This window comes from Garra rufa, chromosome 13, assembly GCF_049309525.1.
Source record: "Garra rufa chromosome 13, GarRuf1.0, whole genome shotgun sequence".
NCBI lineage: Eukaryota > Metazoa > Chordata > Actinopteri > Cypriniformes > Cyprinidae > Garra > Garra rufa.
Genome location: NC_133373.1, coordinates 6,681,712 through 6,698,012, shown reverse-complemented (window position 1 = coordinate 6,698,012; position 16,301 = coordinate 6,681,712). Strand labels below are relative to the sequence as shown.

Below are 16,301 nucleotides of genomic sequence, written 5' to 3'. Positions count from 1 at the left end.
CTGAGAGCTTGTTGTGCCACTTTGGTTGTACAAATGTATGCCTTCTTGGTGCCTTTGGCTTAGTAAACGCCCAATTTCAATGGCTTGAATGCAGATTTCTTCCCTTCGTTGACATATTTTCTTTTGAAACAGGAATTTGACTTATTATCTTACAACTGCAACAATTTTTCATAACTCTTGAGTTTATATAACACTGTTCTAGAGTTTGCAGGCCAGTGCAAATTTTTTATTAGATATTTGTATTCAGCCAGGTTGCTTACATCATGTATAAAAAGTGACAGTAAAGTAAAAGGCTTATACATTGTTACAGAAGATATCTATTTTGAATAAATGCTGTTCTTGTGAACTTTAAATTCATCAAAATTTCTGCCACTGAATATAACATGAAAAAAACTAATTGCGACTTTTCTGACACAATTCTGACTTTTTTCTTGTAATTGCGAGTTTACATCTTAAAATTCTGACTTTTTTTCATCCGATTTGTGATACAAAATCTCAATTCGGACTTTTTTTATCAGAATTGTGAGATGTAAATTCACAATACTGAGAAATGAAGCCAGAATTGTGTGATATAAACTCAGAATTGCAAGTTATAAAGTCAATACTCACAAACTCGCAATTCTTAGTAATAAAGTTCTGAGCAATAAAATCAGTATTGCAAAAATTGTGACTTTTTTTCAGAATTGCGAGTTTATATCTCATAATTGTGACTTTTTTCTCAGAATTGCGAGTTTATGTCTCACATTTCTGACTTTGTAACACGCAATTGCGAGATATAAACTTGCAGTTCTGAAAATATCAGTCTTTTTTCCTTCTCAAAATTGGACTTTATAATTAGCAGTTGTGAGTTTATATCTCAAAATTTGGAAAAATCAAAATATTGCAGAAATTAAAAAAAAAAGCATTGCGAAGTACAAACTCACATTTACAAGAAAAAAGTCAGAACTGTGAGATAAGAAATTGCATTTTTTATTCAGTGGCGGAAATGGGCTTCCATTAAAAGTAGCATAGTTTCCTCAAAAATATTAAGCAGCACAACTGTTTTTAATATTTATATTAATATGAAATGTTTTAGAGCAGAAAATCATCATATTAAAGTATATTAAAACTAATAACAGATTAACAGTTTAAGCAGTTTACAACTTTATATTGTAATAATATTTCTCAATATTTCAGCTTTTACTCAATTTTTGAGTATAAGAGACATAAGACATTGAGTCTGAGCTAACAGAAGGACAGATGCCACAAAAACTAATTTCATGGAGTTTTTAAAAATATGATATCCTTGTCAGAGGATCACATTGGAAAAACTGTACATGGCTAGTTTAGAACAGAAAGAAAACATTTGCTTATAATGTACACGTTAGAGAATTACCAGTGTATTAGGATTTGGTAGAAGCAACAAATCGCATATGTCCGGTTTTTTTTTTTTTTTTAAATCTAACCGTCTTTGTTCAGGTAAAAGACATTTTAGTAGCATGGTCTCTAAATGAAAGATCAGCACTTAAGGCCATTGTGTGTTCTCGCTATGGCTGTGTTTTTGAGAGGATGAGTCATAGCTTGCACACTGCTTAAATGTTGAGGGTTAGAGGTGTGGGCTGGAGATTGTGTGGTGTGAAAACTGATGCACATGCAGGATCGTCCCTCACATACAGACACAGTTCTGTGACAGTCACTGAGATGATTCAATTGCTATATGGTTGCAGGTACTTAAAGGGATAGTTCACCCAAAAATGAAAATGTGATGTTTATCTGTTTACCCCCAGGGCATCCAAGATGTAGGTGACTTTGTTTCTTCAGTAGAACACAAACTAAGATCTTTAACTCAAACCGTTGAAGTCTGTCAGTCATATGATGGACTCTCTTTGAGAATCAAAAAAATACACAGACAAAACCAAATTAAACCCTGTGGCTCGTGACGATACATTGATGTCTTAACAAACGAAATAATTGGTCTGGTCCACCGCAATGTCCAACTGTTGGACATTGCAGTGGATCAGAGGTAAAAAGGATGTAAATACTGTTCAGTTTCTTGTACAGATCAATTGTTTTGTATGTTAAGACCTCAATGTATTGTCACGAGCCACAGGGTTCAATTTGGTTTTGTCTGTGTATGTTTTTCTGACTCTCAAAGCCGTGGGTCCCATTGACTGCCATTAAATGACTGACAGACTGCAACGGTTTGAGTTAAAATTTTCCTTTTGTGTTCTACTGAAGAAACAAAGTCACCTACATCTTGCATGCCCTGTGGGTAAGCAGATAAACATCAACTTTTCAGTTTTGGCCGAACTATCCCTTTAAGGTTACAATATCAGTTAACATTTGTTTTTTAAGTATCAGTGGTTCTCCTCTCTCTGCACTCTTTACTTTTTTCATAGATCCTCACACTTCTTAGCTACTGATGGTTAAAAATAGAGTCCCAATGGAGTCAGTTTGCCCAGTGAATGTAGGGCAGTACAGAGACAGAGGCACAGGCTCTCTGATGGAGTGGGGTCACGTTAGTATGGCGATTTACACATGACATATAGTACATCTGTAGTGTGACAGGAACACACCTGATACTGAAGTCAACAACAGACTTTGAAAAATACAAGATAACTTATTTTTGCTATCTTAAAGGAGAAGTCCACTTCTAGAACAAAATATACAGATAATTTACTCACCCACTTGTCATCCAAGATGTTCATGTCTTTCTTTCTTCAGTCGATAAGAAATTATGTTTCTTGATGAAAACATTTCAGGAATTATCTCTATACAATGGATTTCAATGCTGCCCCCAAGTTTGAACTTCAAAATGCAGCTTCAAATAGCTCTAACATCATTTTCTAAACAAATTGACATTTTTTATACTTTTTAACCTCAAACGCTTGTCTTGTCTAAGTCTGTGTGAACTCTGTGTTTTTTTTTTTTCAGTTCAATACAGTCAATACAGTTAGGGTATGTCGAAAAATTCCCGTCTCGTTTTCTTCTTCAAAGTCAAAATCGTCCTACATCGCTGGTTTCCCTAAAGTGCTTTTGATCTACTTTGCATGTTCACTTTGTAAACCCTTTTTTGGTACTTATGCAGTGATTTAGGATGATTTTAAAATGTTGTGTAAGAAAATGATATGGGAGTTTTTCGACTGTATTAGCTGAAAAAAAAAATGAAAAAAAAAACAGAGTTCACACAGACTTAGACAAGACAAGCGTTTGTGGTTAAAAAGTATATAAATTGTCCATTTGTTTAGAAAATTATCAATTGTTTTGCTAGAAAAGACCCTTCTTCATCAGCTGGGATCATTTAGAACCATTTGAAACTGCATTTAAACTGCATTTTGGAAGTTCAAACTTTGGGGCACCATTGACATCCATTATATGGAGATAATTCCTGAAATGTTTTCCTCAAGAAACATAATTACTTATCAACTGAAGAAAGAAAGACATAAACATCTTGGATGAGAAGAGGGTGAGTAAATTATCTGTAAATTTTTGTTCTGGAAGTAGTCTCCTTTATAACTGAACTAAAACAAAACTTTGAATGTAATTTGTCAAGTGTAATGCAGTTTTTGTTTAATGCATGTATTCATTACAAGCAGATGGTACAACGTGTGGCACTGTTATAAGGAAAACTAAAATTAGCCTAGTGAAATTCAGTCATTTTCAAAACAAACAAGTGTATTAAAAACAAACTGAAATGAAACTGATATTACAAACTGATTTATAATACAAAATAATACTCACCAGCTCATCCATCCATCTCCTAAGCTCTCTCCTCCTCTCCATCTGTTCATTCACCCATTCACTTACAGCATGATCAGAATCAGCAAAGCTTTTAAAAGATATGAAACTAATTCTAGGCACTGTACATGACATTCATTTTAAACATTTAATCAGTAGTTTCACCTTCAATAAGCAAACCTTCAAAGTGATATCTATCTTTTGATAATCCTTTTAATAAACTGTAATTATTGGGGTGTTTAAATGGTGTGTTATGTGCCACCCATGTCATCCAAGATGTTCATGTCTTTCTTTCTTTAGTCAAAAAGGAATAAGATTTTTGAGAAAAACATTCCAGGATTTTTCTCCATATAGTGGACTTCAATGGGGATCAATGGGTCGAAGGTCCAAATTGCAGTTTCAATGCAGCTTTAAAGGGCTCTACACAATCCCAGCAGTGTCTTGCGTAGCAAAACGGTTGGCCTTTTTTTACAAAATTACATTAAAAAAAATTTTTTATCCACAAATGCTCATCTTGCACCAGTTCTGCGATGCATGTATACAACTTCATTTATTAAGTAATAATGTTGGAACGGTCACACACGGTTAGTTCTTCATCTGTGTACTTCGGTTCAAAAAGGTAGGGTATGGTAAAAAACTCATTTTCTCCTCCAAATTCAAAATCATCCATCATCGTTGTTTTATCTTTTTTTGTAAAGGGTATTTGACTTTTTTTATGTTCCAAGATGACTATGTAATGTGTGAAGTCGTGAATGCAGAGTTAGTGCAAGACGAGTATTTATTGTTAAAAAGTATATAACTGTGTATTTTTTTAGCTAATGACCAATTGTTTCACTAGATAAGACCTTTATGGCTAGAATTATGTAGACCTTCAACCCAGTGATACCCATTGAAGTCCACTATATAGAAAAAATCCTGGAATGTTTTCCTCAAAATCCTTAGTTTCTAAGACATTCAACAACAATCTCTCTTTGAAACAGTGAATCTGACAGCTATGAGGTACTGTGATATCTGCTGAGTCACTAAAATCATAATAATACAGGATAGAATGAACACTACAAAGACATTTTCTGTTACACATTTGTTTTTATACTGTATTTTAACATTTTAAAAAATGACATTTCAGTGACTACTGTATGTTTTGTAGACTGAGGCAGGGAGATACTTGGGTGTCACCACCAATTTGCTCATTTTCTGATCTCTGATGTCTGAGTGTGTATGTGTTTGTGCTTCTCAAGCCCTTTTGTGACAGCACTGCAGTCGACCTTCGGATAAACATTAAACTGGAAAACTGTCATTCGCCACAAATAGCCGCAGTAATAGAGAAAAGGACAAAGAGACAAAGAGTAGTGGCCAATGTGATGAGAAGGACTTAGAGACAAGGAGAATTGGTGGGGAGGGCGGTGTGCCGTCACTAACTGCTGATCAGAGCTGTCACTGCCACACCCCAATAAAGCCCTCTTGAGGACACTTCAAAAAAATGACCCCCTGAAATACACACACTTATTTTCTTTCTAGCATCTGACTTTAACAAAGAACACATGCACACAGTCGAAATCACCCCAAGGTCACTTGATGTAAGAAGCTTTGTGAGGCACAGCATGTCGTTAAAGATCAGGTCAAATTGCTATAATATAATGCAACAGAACAGTACAATGATGTATAATCATATTAGTAGAGACATAAAATATGGCTTATTAAAATATCCAAAAAACAAATATAAAAATAATCCATTGTATTTGAGACAAGTAATATGAAAAATGTTTATTAACTGAGCACAACAAAAACCTCCCTTTACTCGGTCATAGAAAAATTTGAGATGGGAGGAAAAGTTATGTTTTATTGCTTTTGTGTTCCTTCTCAAAAGTTTTAATTTTCAATGACAAACTTTGTGTCATTTTAGAAAACATTTTCCGTCCAAAAAAAAATATTGCATTCTAAGAGTAACTATGCTTTCATTTCCAGTATTACGTGTGAGCATGAAAATTTTGTGAGAGGACACTAATCACTTGCAAGACAATGTGAAACATTTTGCAAGTGAATGCTAAGTTTATCAGGGGAACGCAACAGTTTTGTGAGTGAACGCAAGAGCATTTAATCTAATGTAAATTCATGTCACATTTTCTTGGTTAAACATTACTTAGACTACCATAAAAAGAGAAGAAAAAAACTATTCTATATATACAATGTAATCAATATTCTATTTATTAAAGCCAAGTATGAATCTCATCAAGTTAGTGTTTTTAAGCATTTTACATGTATTCCAAATTATTACTCAAGGCAGTAACAATTTAAAAAGTATATTTTATTTGTGAACTTATGTTCAGCTATTCTTTTGAGTAGTTTTAACATATTTTTGGATCAACAGTCATCAAAGTTCTGTAAATATTGGTCACAGACACAGAGATTTACTTTAAATTAAGTATGTTGATTACTCAATAAAAACTCCCACAGATCAAGTTTTCATGCATTTTAAGTCTTTGATGTAACAAAGTGGTTTAATCTAAGTGTATGAGTTGTTAGCTTACTTTTTAAAATTAGCCTTCCCATTAAATGAGAAGTTCACTTTTCACAAAAAGTTCACAAAATGTACAGATAATGTACTCACCCCCTTGTCATTCAAGATGTCTTTCTTTCTTCAGTCGTAAGGAAATGGATTTCTCTCCATACAGTGGACTTCTATGGTGTCAGCGAGTTTGTACTTCCAAAATGCAGTTTAAATGCAGCTTCAGAGGGCTCTAAATGATCCCAGCTGAGGAAGAATGGTCTTATCTAGTGAAATGATGGGTTATTTTCTAAAAAAAAACAAAGACAATTTATATACTTTTTAACCTCAAAGGCTCGTCTTGTCTAGCTCTGAGTGAACTTTGTGTATTCTGGGTATGTCGAAAAACTCTTGAAAAATCTAATTCAAAATCATCCTACATTGCTGTTTTTACCTTTTTTGTAAATGGTGTTTGATCATCTTTGTACGTTCACTTTGTAAACACTGGGTCGGTACTTAACTGTATTGAACCAGAATAGTATATAAATTGTCAGTTTTTTTTTTTTAGAAAATAACCGATTGTTTTGCTAGATAAGACCCTTCTTGCTTGGCTGGGATTGGGATTTAGAGCCCTTAAACTGCATTTTGGAAGTTCAAACTCCTCTCACGTGACTTTCCCCCATTCATTCTCAATTACCCCCCACCAAACTCACAGCAAGCTTTAGGGAGTCTGTTAAAACTCAATGGGCTCAGGGGAGGCGAGAAAGACACGGACTCCCCCTATAACTTTACCTGTTGGTTAGACAATGTTTCTTCAGAAAATCAAGTGATCTCCACACTTTTTAATGTTATATTTTGTAATATTGGCTTTGTTTTGTTTTTGTACTAAAGTCTTTTTCTCATTCAATATTTTGAGGCACTGTCTCCCTTGCCTCCTCAAAGGAAACGCCCCTGACTACATCCCTTAATGGACTTCAAAATGTCATACTGGAAAATGGTGTAAAACTAAACTGTGTTTTTATTTGTTTTGCCTAGATTTGTATCAGAATAACAACACTAATTTTCTAAGTATGTTAAAATTCTTGCTTATGTTCCTCTCCTCTCATGCAGATAAACCAGATTTCAACTTTCCAAAGTCGTCCACTAATGACAGGGATGACCTGTACACCTCCCTCTTGTCCAATCAAAGCTACGCCTCACATGAAGACACCTCCTACTTTTCTGGCAGCCTGGGCAGATCTGATGACAAAAATACATCCTGCACAGAAGACTTCACCTCTGGATCCCATTCCCTGTTGACCTCGGACTCCGACATCAAGATAAACCCCAAGGCAGACCAGGCTGACAGCTCCCACAAGATACAGGACTCTGAGAAAGCTTTTGACTCTTCTTATAACTACATGGACATCAGTCGTAAAGAGGACTCCTGTAGCTCACAGCGCCCCCTTGAGGACTGGAGGATGAGCGGCCTCTCAGAGCCCACCCAGTACACTAAACTGGAGAAGAGCCCATCACCGGTAGAAGTAGACATGGAAGATATTGGCTCTGCCGCAATTATGGACTCTCAGACCTTCCCATATGTGGAGGAACCATCTGATGAAGAGCTGTCTGACTACCAGCCCTATCGGTCTCCAGGTACCGGCAGCAGTGCCAGCCCAGTAAAAATCACCCTGACAGAAATGCCATCTGATACATCTATATCACCCACCACAGTCCAGCACAGCCCCACAGTTACAGTGGCAGAGAAGGAGAGTATTCTGAGTCTAGGGCTGGAGGGAGTGCCAACCGTCACCCTCTCAGAGCCTGAGGATGAAAGCCCTGAGTCATCTACACCCCCTACAGGTGAGCATCACCTTCCCACACAAGCACTTCAATGTAATGTATACACTACACCATCTTTAATCCCTCTGCTAGCTGACCTTTTTCTCCTGTGTAGGTGTATTTGTCATCCTGGGAACTTTCATACATTTAAATGTATTCATGTGATTCACTTTTATTTGAAAAATGAGCAGTTCTAGGGTATGATACTGACAGAACTGGTGAAAAAAAGCAGCAAAACCAGTTCCAAACATTTTGGAAATGTTCAAGTTAGGACAGGAATGGGTGAGGCAAGTCGAAACAGCATTAAGCTATTGAGGTAGCTAAAAAAGTGAGAATTTTCAGAATCAATAAAATGGTGATTCATCAACTTCTAAATGCCCTAGGGATTGAATAGATTATTTAAAACAAATGGAATTTTTTTATCATGAGAAGCTCACATTAAAACTTGGAAACTTGTTATCATTTGTGACCCTGGACCACAAAACCAGTCATAAGGTTAAATATTACAAAACTGAGATGTATACATCATATGAAAGCTCAATAAATAAGGTTTCTATTGATGTATGGTTTGTTAGGATAGGATAATATTTGGCCGAGATACATCTATTTGAAAATCTGGAATCTGAGGGTGCAAAAAAAATCAAAATACTGAGAAAATCACCTTTAACGTTGTCCAAATTAAGTTCTTAACAATGCATATTACTAATCAAAAATTACATTTTGATATATTTATAGTAGGAATTTTTCAAAAAATCTTCATGGAACATGATCTTTACTTAATTTCCTAATAATTTTTGCCATAAAAGAAAAATCAATAATTTTGACCCATACTATGCATTTTTGGCTATTGCTACAAATATACCCCAGCGACTTAAGACTGGTTTTGTGGTCCAAGGTCACATTTATCCCGGACCCAAAGTGTGTTTGGGAGTTGATCTTCTAGAAATCCACCAGGTCAAAAGTGCCCATAGTTCAGAAAACACCCAAGATTTGAAGGTTAGTTCACTTAAAAATGAAAATTAGCCCATTATTTACATTTACTAGGGTTTCTAGGTTTTAATGGCTTACTTCTTTCAGACGAATGCAATCAGAGTTATATTAAAAATTGTTCTACTCCTCTAAGCTTAATAATGGCAATAGGCAGGTGTTTCTTATCAACAGTCCAAAACAAGTCAAAAAAGTGCATCTATTAATAATAAAAAGTGCCTCACACGGCTCCAGGGGGTGAATAAAGGCCTCCTGTAGCAAATGAATGTGTTTTTGTGAGAAAATTATTATCATATCTAAAACGTAATCACTTTAATTTAGCTTGTGCTAAACGGAAGCTGCCTCGGGCGGTTGACGTAGGACGTATGCATTGCGCATGTGCCTGTGAGTCTTGTGAAAACTTTTGTTTACAGGAGCAAAGGAAGCAAAGTATTCCTTACTTTTTTCCTTACTGGAAAACCAATCTTCTCTAGACTTATATCGAAATCCTCTGACATTTTACTTTACAAATCCTTGTTTTGTATTTCTAACCGCATACGCAGTGCTGACGTACTTCGTCATCCTTCTGGAGTGGCTTTCATGTACAACTGTTAGTGCAAGCTAGAGAAGAGTGATTATTAAATTTTAAATATGGATATTTTTTTTTACAAAAACACGTTGATTCGGTACAGGGGGCCTTTTATTCACCCCGTGTGAGGCTCTTTTTATTATGGATGGATGCACTTTATCTGATTTGTTTTGGACTGTTGAAGAGAAACAACTGACCATTGCCATTATAAAGCTTGGAAGAGTCAGAACAATTTTTAATATAACTCCGATTGCATTCATCTGAAAGAAGGAAGCCATATGCCTTGAGGGTGAGAAAATAATGGGCTAATTTTTTTGGGGGGGTGAACTAACCATTTAAGAGCAGCAGCTCATCGACTTCACTGTCTGTACATTACACCTTTTTAGTAATAAAATAATACACACATGCTTACACAGTGGGATGCCCTGGCAGAGCAGATGGCCTTACCTTACTCACTGTCCTTTATCTCTCCTTCTCTTTCTTTATAGAAGAGTCTGATTCTCCATTGGATCCAAACATCCAGGCTGGTGAAACTAAAACAATGAGCTCCACCCAAGACAAGACTCAAACATCTCCCATCTCACCCTCTCAACCTACTTCCAAGCAGAACAGTTCCCCACTGGAGATGAAGTTTTCTCCACCAAAACCCACCTTGCCTCCTTCCTCCCAGGATGCCGAGGGTAGCAGTGCAGAATCTGGCGACTCTGAGATTGAGCTGGTGTCTGAAGAGCCTATGCCACAAGCTCCAAGCACTGGCTACATGAGTTTCAGTAAGAGTCCCACCACCACTTCATCAACCACAGTACCTTCCACAGTGCCTGTCCCGTCTTTTCCTGCGTTTCCCCCGAGCCCTGCAATGCAGTACAGCATCTTGAGAGAGGAACGTGAAGCAGAGCTGGATAGTGAACTGGCTCTGGAATCCTGTGGAGAGGAAAGTCCCAAAAGATTGACCACAAAGGGTTTGATGGAGAGCCCAAAGCCAGTCCAAAAACCTACAACCCCGACTTCTGCAACTAAAGAACCAGTTGTGACGCCCACTGCACCTCCTCCGACTGCTCCGGCATCAACCAGTGCTCCTAAAGAGAAGACGTCCACTGTGGAAGAGAAGCCCAAACCCAGCAGCAGAACCCCCAGCCCGAGCCTGCCAGAGCTGAAGGTCGAACATCCTGCTGGGGAGGTGCACCAGAAAGAAAGGAGACGGTCCAGTCAAGCCCACAGGGGCTCTGCAAGAATGACTGTACCACCTGTCGTCTTCCAGGGTCTAACCAGGGACAAAGGTAAACACATGTTCCCCAAAAGCAAGTAGTCACCTGAAGACACAAGTTCTGATGGTCACAATCTAGAGTTATACTACAGGATTGACAAATGCTTAAATCTGATTGGCTGATGAACATTCTAAGGTGTGCAGTTATTTTTTGAGAAGCACGCCACTGAAGTAGTTCCAAGCAGGTTTTGACCACATTACATGTCCATATCACTTTGCTGTTTGATTTCAGTTATCTGAAGGTCCTTACAACCTAAAACAGCAGAAGAACCAAATCTCACAGTAGCTTTTCAATTACCCTTAAGTTGCACAAATTAAAATTGGGATTTGAAAATACACCCATTGGAAATGCGTAAATTTCACAAAAACTACATATGGCAAAAAAAGTTTTTATGCTGGCATTAGGTGCTTTTTCAGGCAATTTGAAAAATGAATATTTTGCAAAACTGCAATAGAGGATTTTTTTCGCATTTACAGCTCACTTGGTGCACGTAAAAGTCACATGCTCATTCTTTAATGTACTATAACCTTCAAGAAACACTTCATATGTGGCTGCTCTCAAGTGTAAGGGGCTTTCCTTGCCATTAATGTTTGAAACATTATTTACACTGTATTACGGCTCCGACCAGGCAACTGGAGCTGTTCGTGGCCACTCTAATCAATACTTGTGTTTATACCAGTTTCAGAAATGCCCCAGAAGCGGCTCTCCGCACTGCTTTGCTAAAGATACATGTCTACGTTGCTTTCGATTAAAAATAATAGCTAGTGCAATGGCTGCGATATAGCCTACATAAACCTACCAACATCAATCATCTTGACTAATCAGAGAGAAAAAAAGGTTTTAGTCATATAACATTGGTTAATGGAAACAATAGGTTTTGTTAACATTTATAAAATATTGCAAATGTTTTGCACAAATCTGTAATGAAAAATGCACCTAGCAACACTGACCAAGCTAATAAATATAGTAAACAATACAATAAAAGCTACTAAATTTGCAGAAATATTGCTGAAATTCAAACTAAAAGATGATTGCACTTTTGGTTTACATGACATTTAAAAAAAATACCAACTGAAATTAAACTTAAAAGCCCATTGAAGTGCTTTGTAACATGCAGCGTTATTCTGTTTTGACGTAATTTAAACTGAAACAGGAAGACAGGGAGGGACATATCAAGAAGTCCCGCCCCCTTTTTAAATAGCCAATTGCATTTAGTTTATTTCACAGCTTGAGTCAGAACCATTGAGCAAGGTAAAGCGTTTGATAGCCACAATCTCATCCATATCGCTATAAAATATAGCATTCTGTGTAGAATTCAGTGGGTCTGATACATTTTTTGATCTGTGCCGATTTTCGCATACGATATGCTCCATGTTATCGTGTCTCTAAACTAGAGCAGACTGTGCAATTTGCTTGACACAACGCAAAACCAGACATCATTTGCTCTAATGGAGAGCATATTTATATAGTGCATTTATATAATGTTCTAGATAGCATTTAATTGGACAGGAAGTTTGATGAGAAGTGCAGGGTGATGTCATCAAAATCGCTGATCCTTATTTGTGGAATTTAGAGACTGTAAGTTTTTCTGAATGCTTCTTCTAAATGCGAATTTTGTCATCGTTTTGGAGCACACTAGCTTATAGATAACCTTAAGTCTAACAAATTCGTACTTTTTTATACAATTTTTTTATTTCATGGGGACTTTAATGCATATACAGTAGAATGCATGTAAATATGTAAGTGCTCTTATGGCCCAAATAAATATAAAACTGGCAACTGTTACTAATATAAACTACTATTTAAATTTAAAGTTCACCCAAAAATTCTAATTCTTTTATCATTTACTCATCCTTATGTCATTCCAAACCTGTTTGATATTCTTTTTTTTCTGTGAAACATAAAAGGTGATGTTCTGAAAATTATTGGTAATGGATTTAGTTCCCAGTAAAAATTAAAAAAACAACAGACAATTCTCAAAATATAATTTTTTATGTTTCGCAGAAAAAAAATCAGTTATAATTTATGATAGAATTTTCATTTTTGGTGAACTATCCCTTTAAGGTGAGAGGCCTGTAATAACAGAAATTAAAATAAAACCTGACTCACACTTGTTGGCCTCACCCTGGAAACTCCCTTTGGCTTTAACAGCAGGAAAAAAACACATTTCAATGCATCAGTCCCTTGAGAATCAGTCTGGGCATGCACAGGCTTACATCTAATATTTTCCTAATATTATATAAAGGCACGGTAATTGGTAATGTGGAATTTAATACAATTTCTCCTAGATATTAGTGCATTTGCATGCACATTGAAAGTAACAGACCTAGGTAATACGATTGTACAGAGTTTATACAAATTAATCAAAGTGATAAAGCTCAGATTTCATAAAGGCATTTCCTGCTTAAATATTCAATGCACGTGTCAATGCTTTTCTTCGTCATCCAACAGCAGTGGTCTCGAGAAATACAACACAGTGTGAGATGAAGTTTCTAATCATCCCAGAGCTCCAGAAGGTCATGCACATGAAATATCAATTTTACAAGACACATTTCTCACACAATCCCTTGAGCCTTTAGATAGCCGGCTAATGTTTTAGATTTTATTTCACACCTGACTGCTCTCTACATCTGCTGTTTGTGTCTTCAGGATTCAGCAGAGCTCATGTGTCAAACTGTGAAAAATGATTATGGAAGATCTGGCTGACCTACAGCAGTCTGTGCATTGTAAAACCCTATGATTTATGAAAAACATTTTCATTATTTCAGTAATGGGAACTCATCCCAGTAGTGAGTAAGAGATATGAATAATGAAAAATAGAGATAATATGGCTGTGTTGCTATGTTTTTATGGACCTTATCACTATTTTGCTGTATTTTCACCAAAACAAATTGCGTTAGCAATTTAAAAATCAAATCTTTTTTAAATCAATTTGTCTAAATAAATTATTATTGGCCACATTGTGCATTAGTAGATAGGTACGTCATTTGTTTGTGTCTGTTGAAGGCAGTCACCATCTTTTATTAATGCTCTGGCTTCGGGCTGGCCTGTTGTTTGAAGATTTCAGAACAAAGCATCCCCCTGTGGTTCAGGTCAGTTTCTGTCTGCTACGTTTGTGACCAGTAAGTGCTGCCGTCTTGTGATTACATAGCCACACTGCAACATGAGAGGAGGAGAAATTGCATAATAGTGAGATAAAAAGGCTCAGATATCATTTCATTTGGGATTCATAATTCCAATTTTGACAGATAAACATTAAAGTATATCTTGGCAAGTGTCTGGCTGATAGCTCTACATCTTGTCATTTAGTAATGTAACAGGACATTTGACAAAGGAACTTAAAATAATCAGTTATCAAATACAGTCAGTCAATGTTTATAGGATGCTTCCCAGTCAATATATTCCTCTTTACTACTATGGATAAGTGTTTATAGATTCGGATTGGCTTTACTATTGCTTGCTGAGCAGTTTACGTGTTTGTGTGTCTGTGTCAGTCTGCAAATTAGGTATGGTGCCACAGTCTGTGTCTGGCCGCATCTCCTCTCCCCCTCCTTTCTTCAGCTCAGTGTCTCACCGAAGCCTCTAGAAAGGAGTTGGCTTTTGTAAGGACACACATTCTGAGGATGGGTATTAACAAAAATGCAATTTTCTGCCAGCAGAGGGCTTAGTTTACCACATGCTGTCTGTTCTTGCTTTCAGCACCTAGACTAGAGAGGGTCTGTAATGCTTTATCAGTATGTGTGTGTGTGTGTGTGTGTGTGTGTGTGTGTGTGTGTGTGTGTGTGTGTGTGTGTGTGTGTGTGTGTGTGTGTGTGTGTGTGTACCTGGTATTCATCACGTTGTGGGGACCAAATGTCCCCACAAGGATAGGAATACCAGTAGATTTTGACCTTGTGGGGAAATTTTCAGGTCCCCATGAGGAAACAGGCTTATAAATCATGCACAATGAGTTTTTTTGAGGAAGTAAAAGTATGCACAATCTCCTGTGAGGGCTAGGTTTAGGTGTAGGGTAGGTGTAGGGCGATAGAAAATACGGTTTGTACAGTATAAAAACCATTACGCCTATGGAATGTCCCCATAAAACATGTAAACCCAACATGTGTGTGTGTGTGTGTGTGTGTGTGTGTGTGTGTGTGTAAAATATAGGTTTTTGACTGAGCTGTTTTGAAGCAAAAATTGTGTTTTCTTGTTACTCGTATTTGTTTCAGTGTTAATTTTTTGCTGTGTTTATACTACTGCTTACAAGTTTATGGTTAGTAAGATTCATTTAATGTTTTTGAAAAAAGTCTGCATATGATCAAAAATTAGGACAATTTAGTGAAATATTAGTACATTCTTCAGAAATTCATTCGTTCTGCTTGATATTTTTGTGTAAACCTTAAAATATTTTTTTTTTTTTCAAGATTTTTAGATGACTAAAAGTTTCAGAATTCTGAATTTTTAACCATATTTTACACAGGACTTTTTGTAAAAATATAAATGTTCCAATTTCCTCCACAGCTCCAGACTGGGTTTAGATTCATCACATTATTAAATTATATCATTATCAGCATTTTTTTTTTTTATCTTTAACAAAAATTTTATTCTAGTTTATGCAATATATGACCCTGGACCACAAAACCAGTCTTAAGTAGTTCTGGTATATTTGTAGCAATAGCCGAAAATATATTGTATGGGTCAAAATGATCAGTTTTTAATGCGAAAAATCATTAGGATATTAAGTAAAGATTATGTTCCATGAAGATATTTTGTAAATATCCTATCGTAAATATATCAAAACTTAATTTTTGATTAGTAATATGCATTGCTAAGAACTTTAAAGGTGATTTTCTCAATATTTTAATTTTTCAAATAGTTAAATGATTCCAAATTTTCAAATAGTTGAATCTCAAATATTGTCCTATCCTTACAAACCATACATCTATGAAAAGCTTATTTATTCAGCTTTTCATGATGTATAGAATGGAAAACACAAGCAGTTAATTATTTGTGGCTTTCTAGTTTCTAATATGGTTCATTCTGTCTCTATCAATCATTTATCTTTTAATGCACCCTGGCATTTAATGCATCTTGAGGTCAGTGGAAGCCGATGCACTGACATTGCACATATGCTAATTGCCAGTGTTTGCATGTGCATTTGTTTTCCTTTTTTGTATACATAAAAGTTTAAATCCGCAGTGAATTGCTGCTCTTTTGCATGATAAATTATCTGGGAGCAGTTACTGTTATCTCTTACAGTACATGACATATGGGATCATGGTGGAGGTTCTCTGTGCACTGAAGTGTTTCATTACAGTCTGTCATCCCGCCATGACTAGAATCAGAGACCATGATTAGGCGATTTATAGCTGATGCTTTGTAGTCAGAGATGTTAAAGAATTATATATGTGATCCTGGACCACAAAACCAGTCTTAAGTAGCACAGGTATATTTGTAGCAATAGCCAAAAATACATTGT

At 36.2% G+C, this 16,301-nt stretch overlaps 1 protein-coding gene across 1 annotated transcript in view; it reads left to right on the top strand.

Moving 5' to 3' along the window:
* The window catches only part of rtn1b (reticulon 1b), a 45,157-nt gene that overhangs the window by 10,288 nt on the left and 18,568 nt on the right, over positions 1–16,301 (top strand). Inside the window, exons 2-3 of the mRNA XM_073852919.1 lie at positions 7,313–8,044; positions 10,067–10,855. Of these exons, the coding sequence (XP_073709020.1) occupies positions 7,313–8,044; positions 10,067–10,855 (1,521 nt within the window). The remainder of the gene's footprint in view (positions 1–7,312; positions 8,045–10,066; positions 10,856–16,301) is intronic.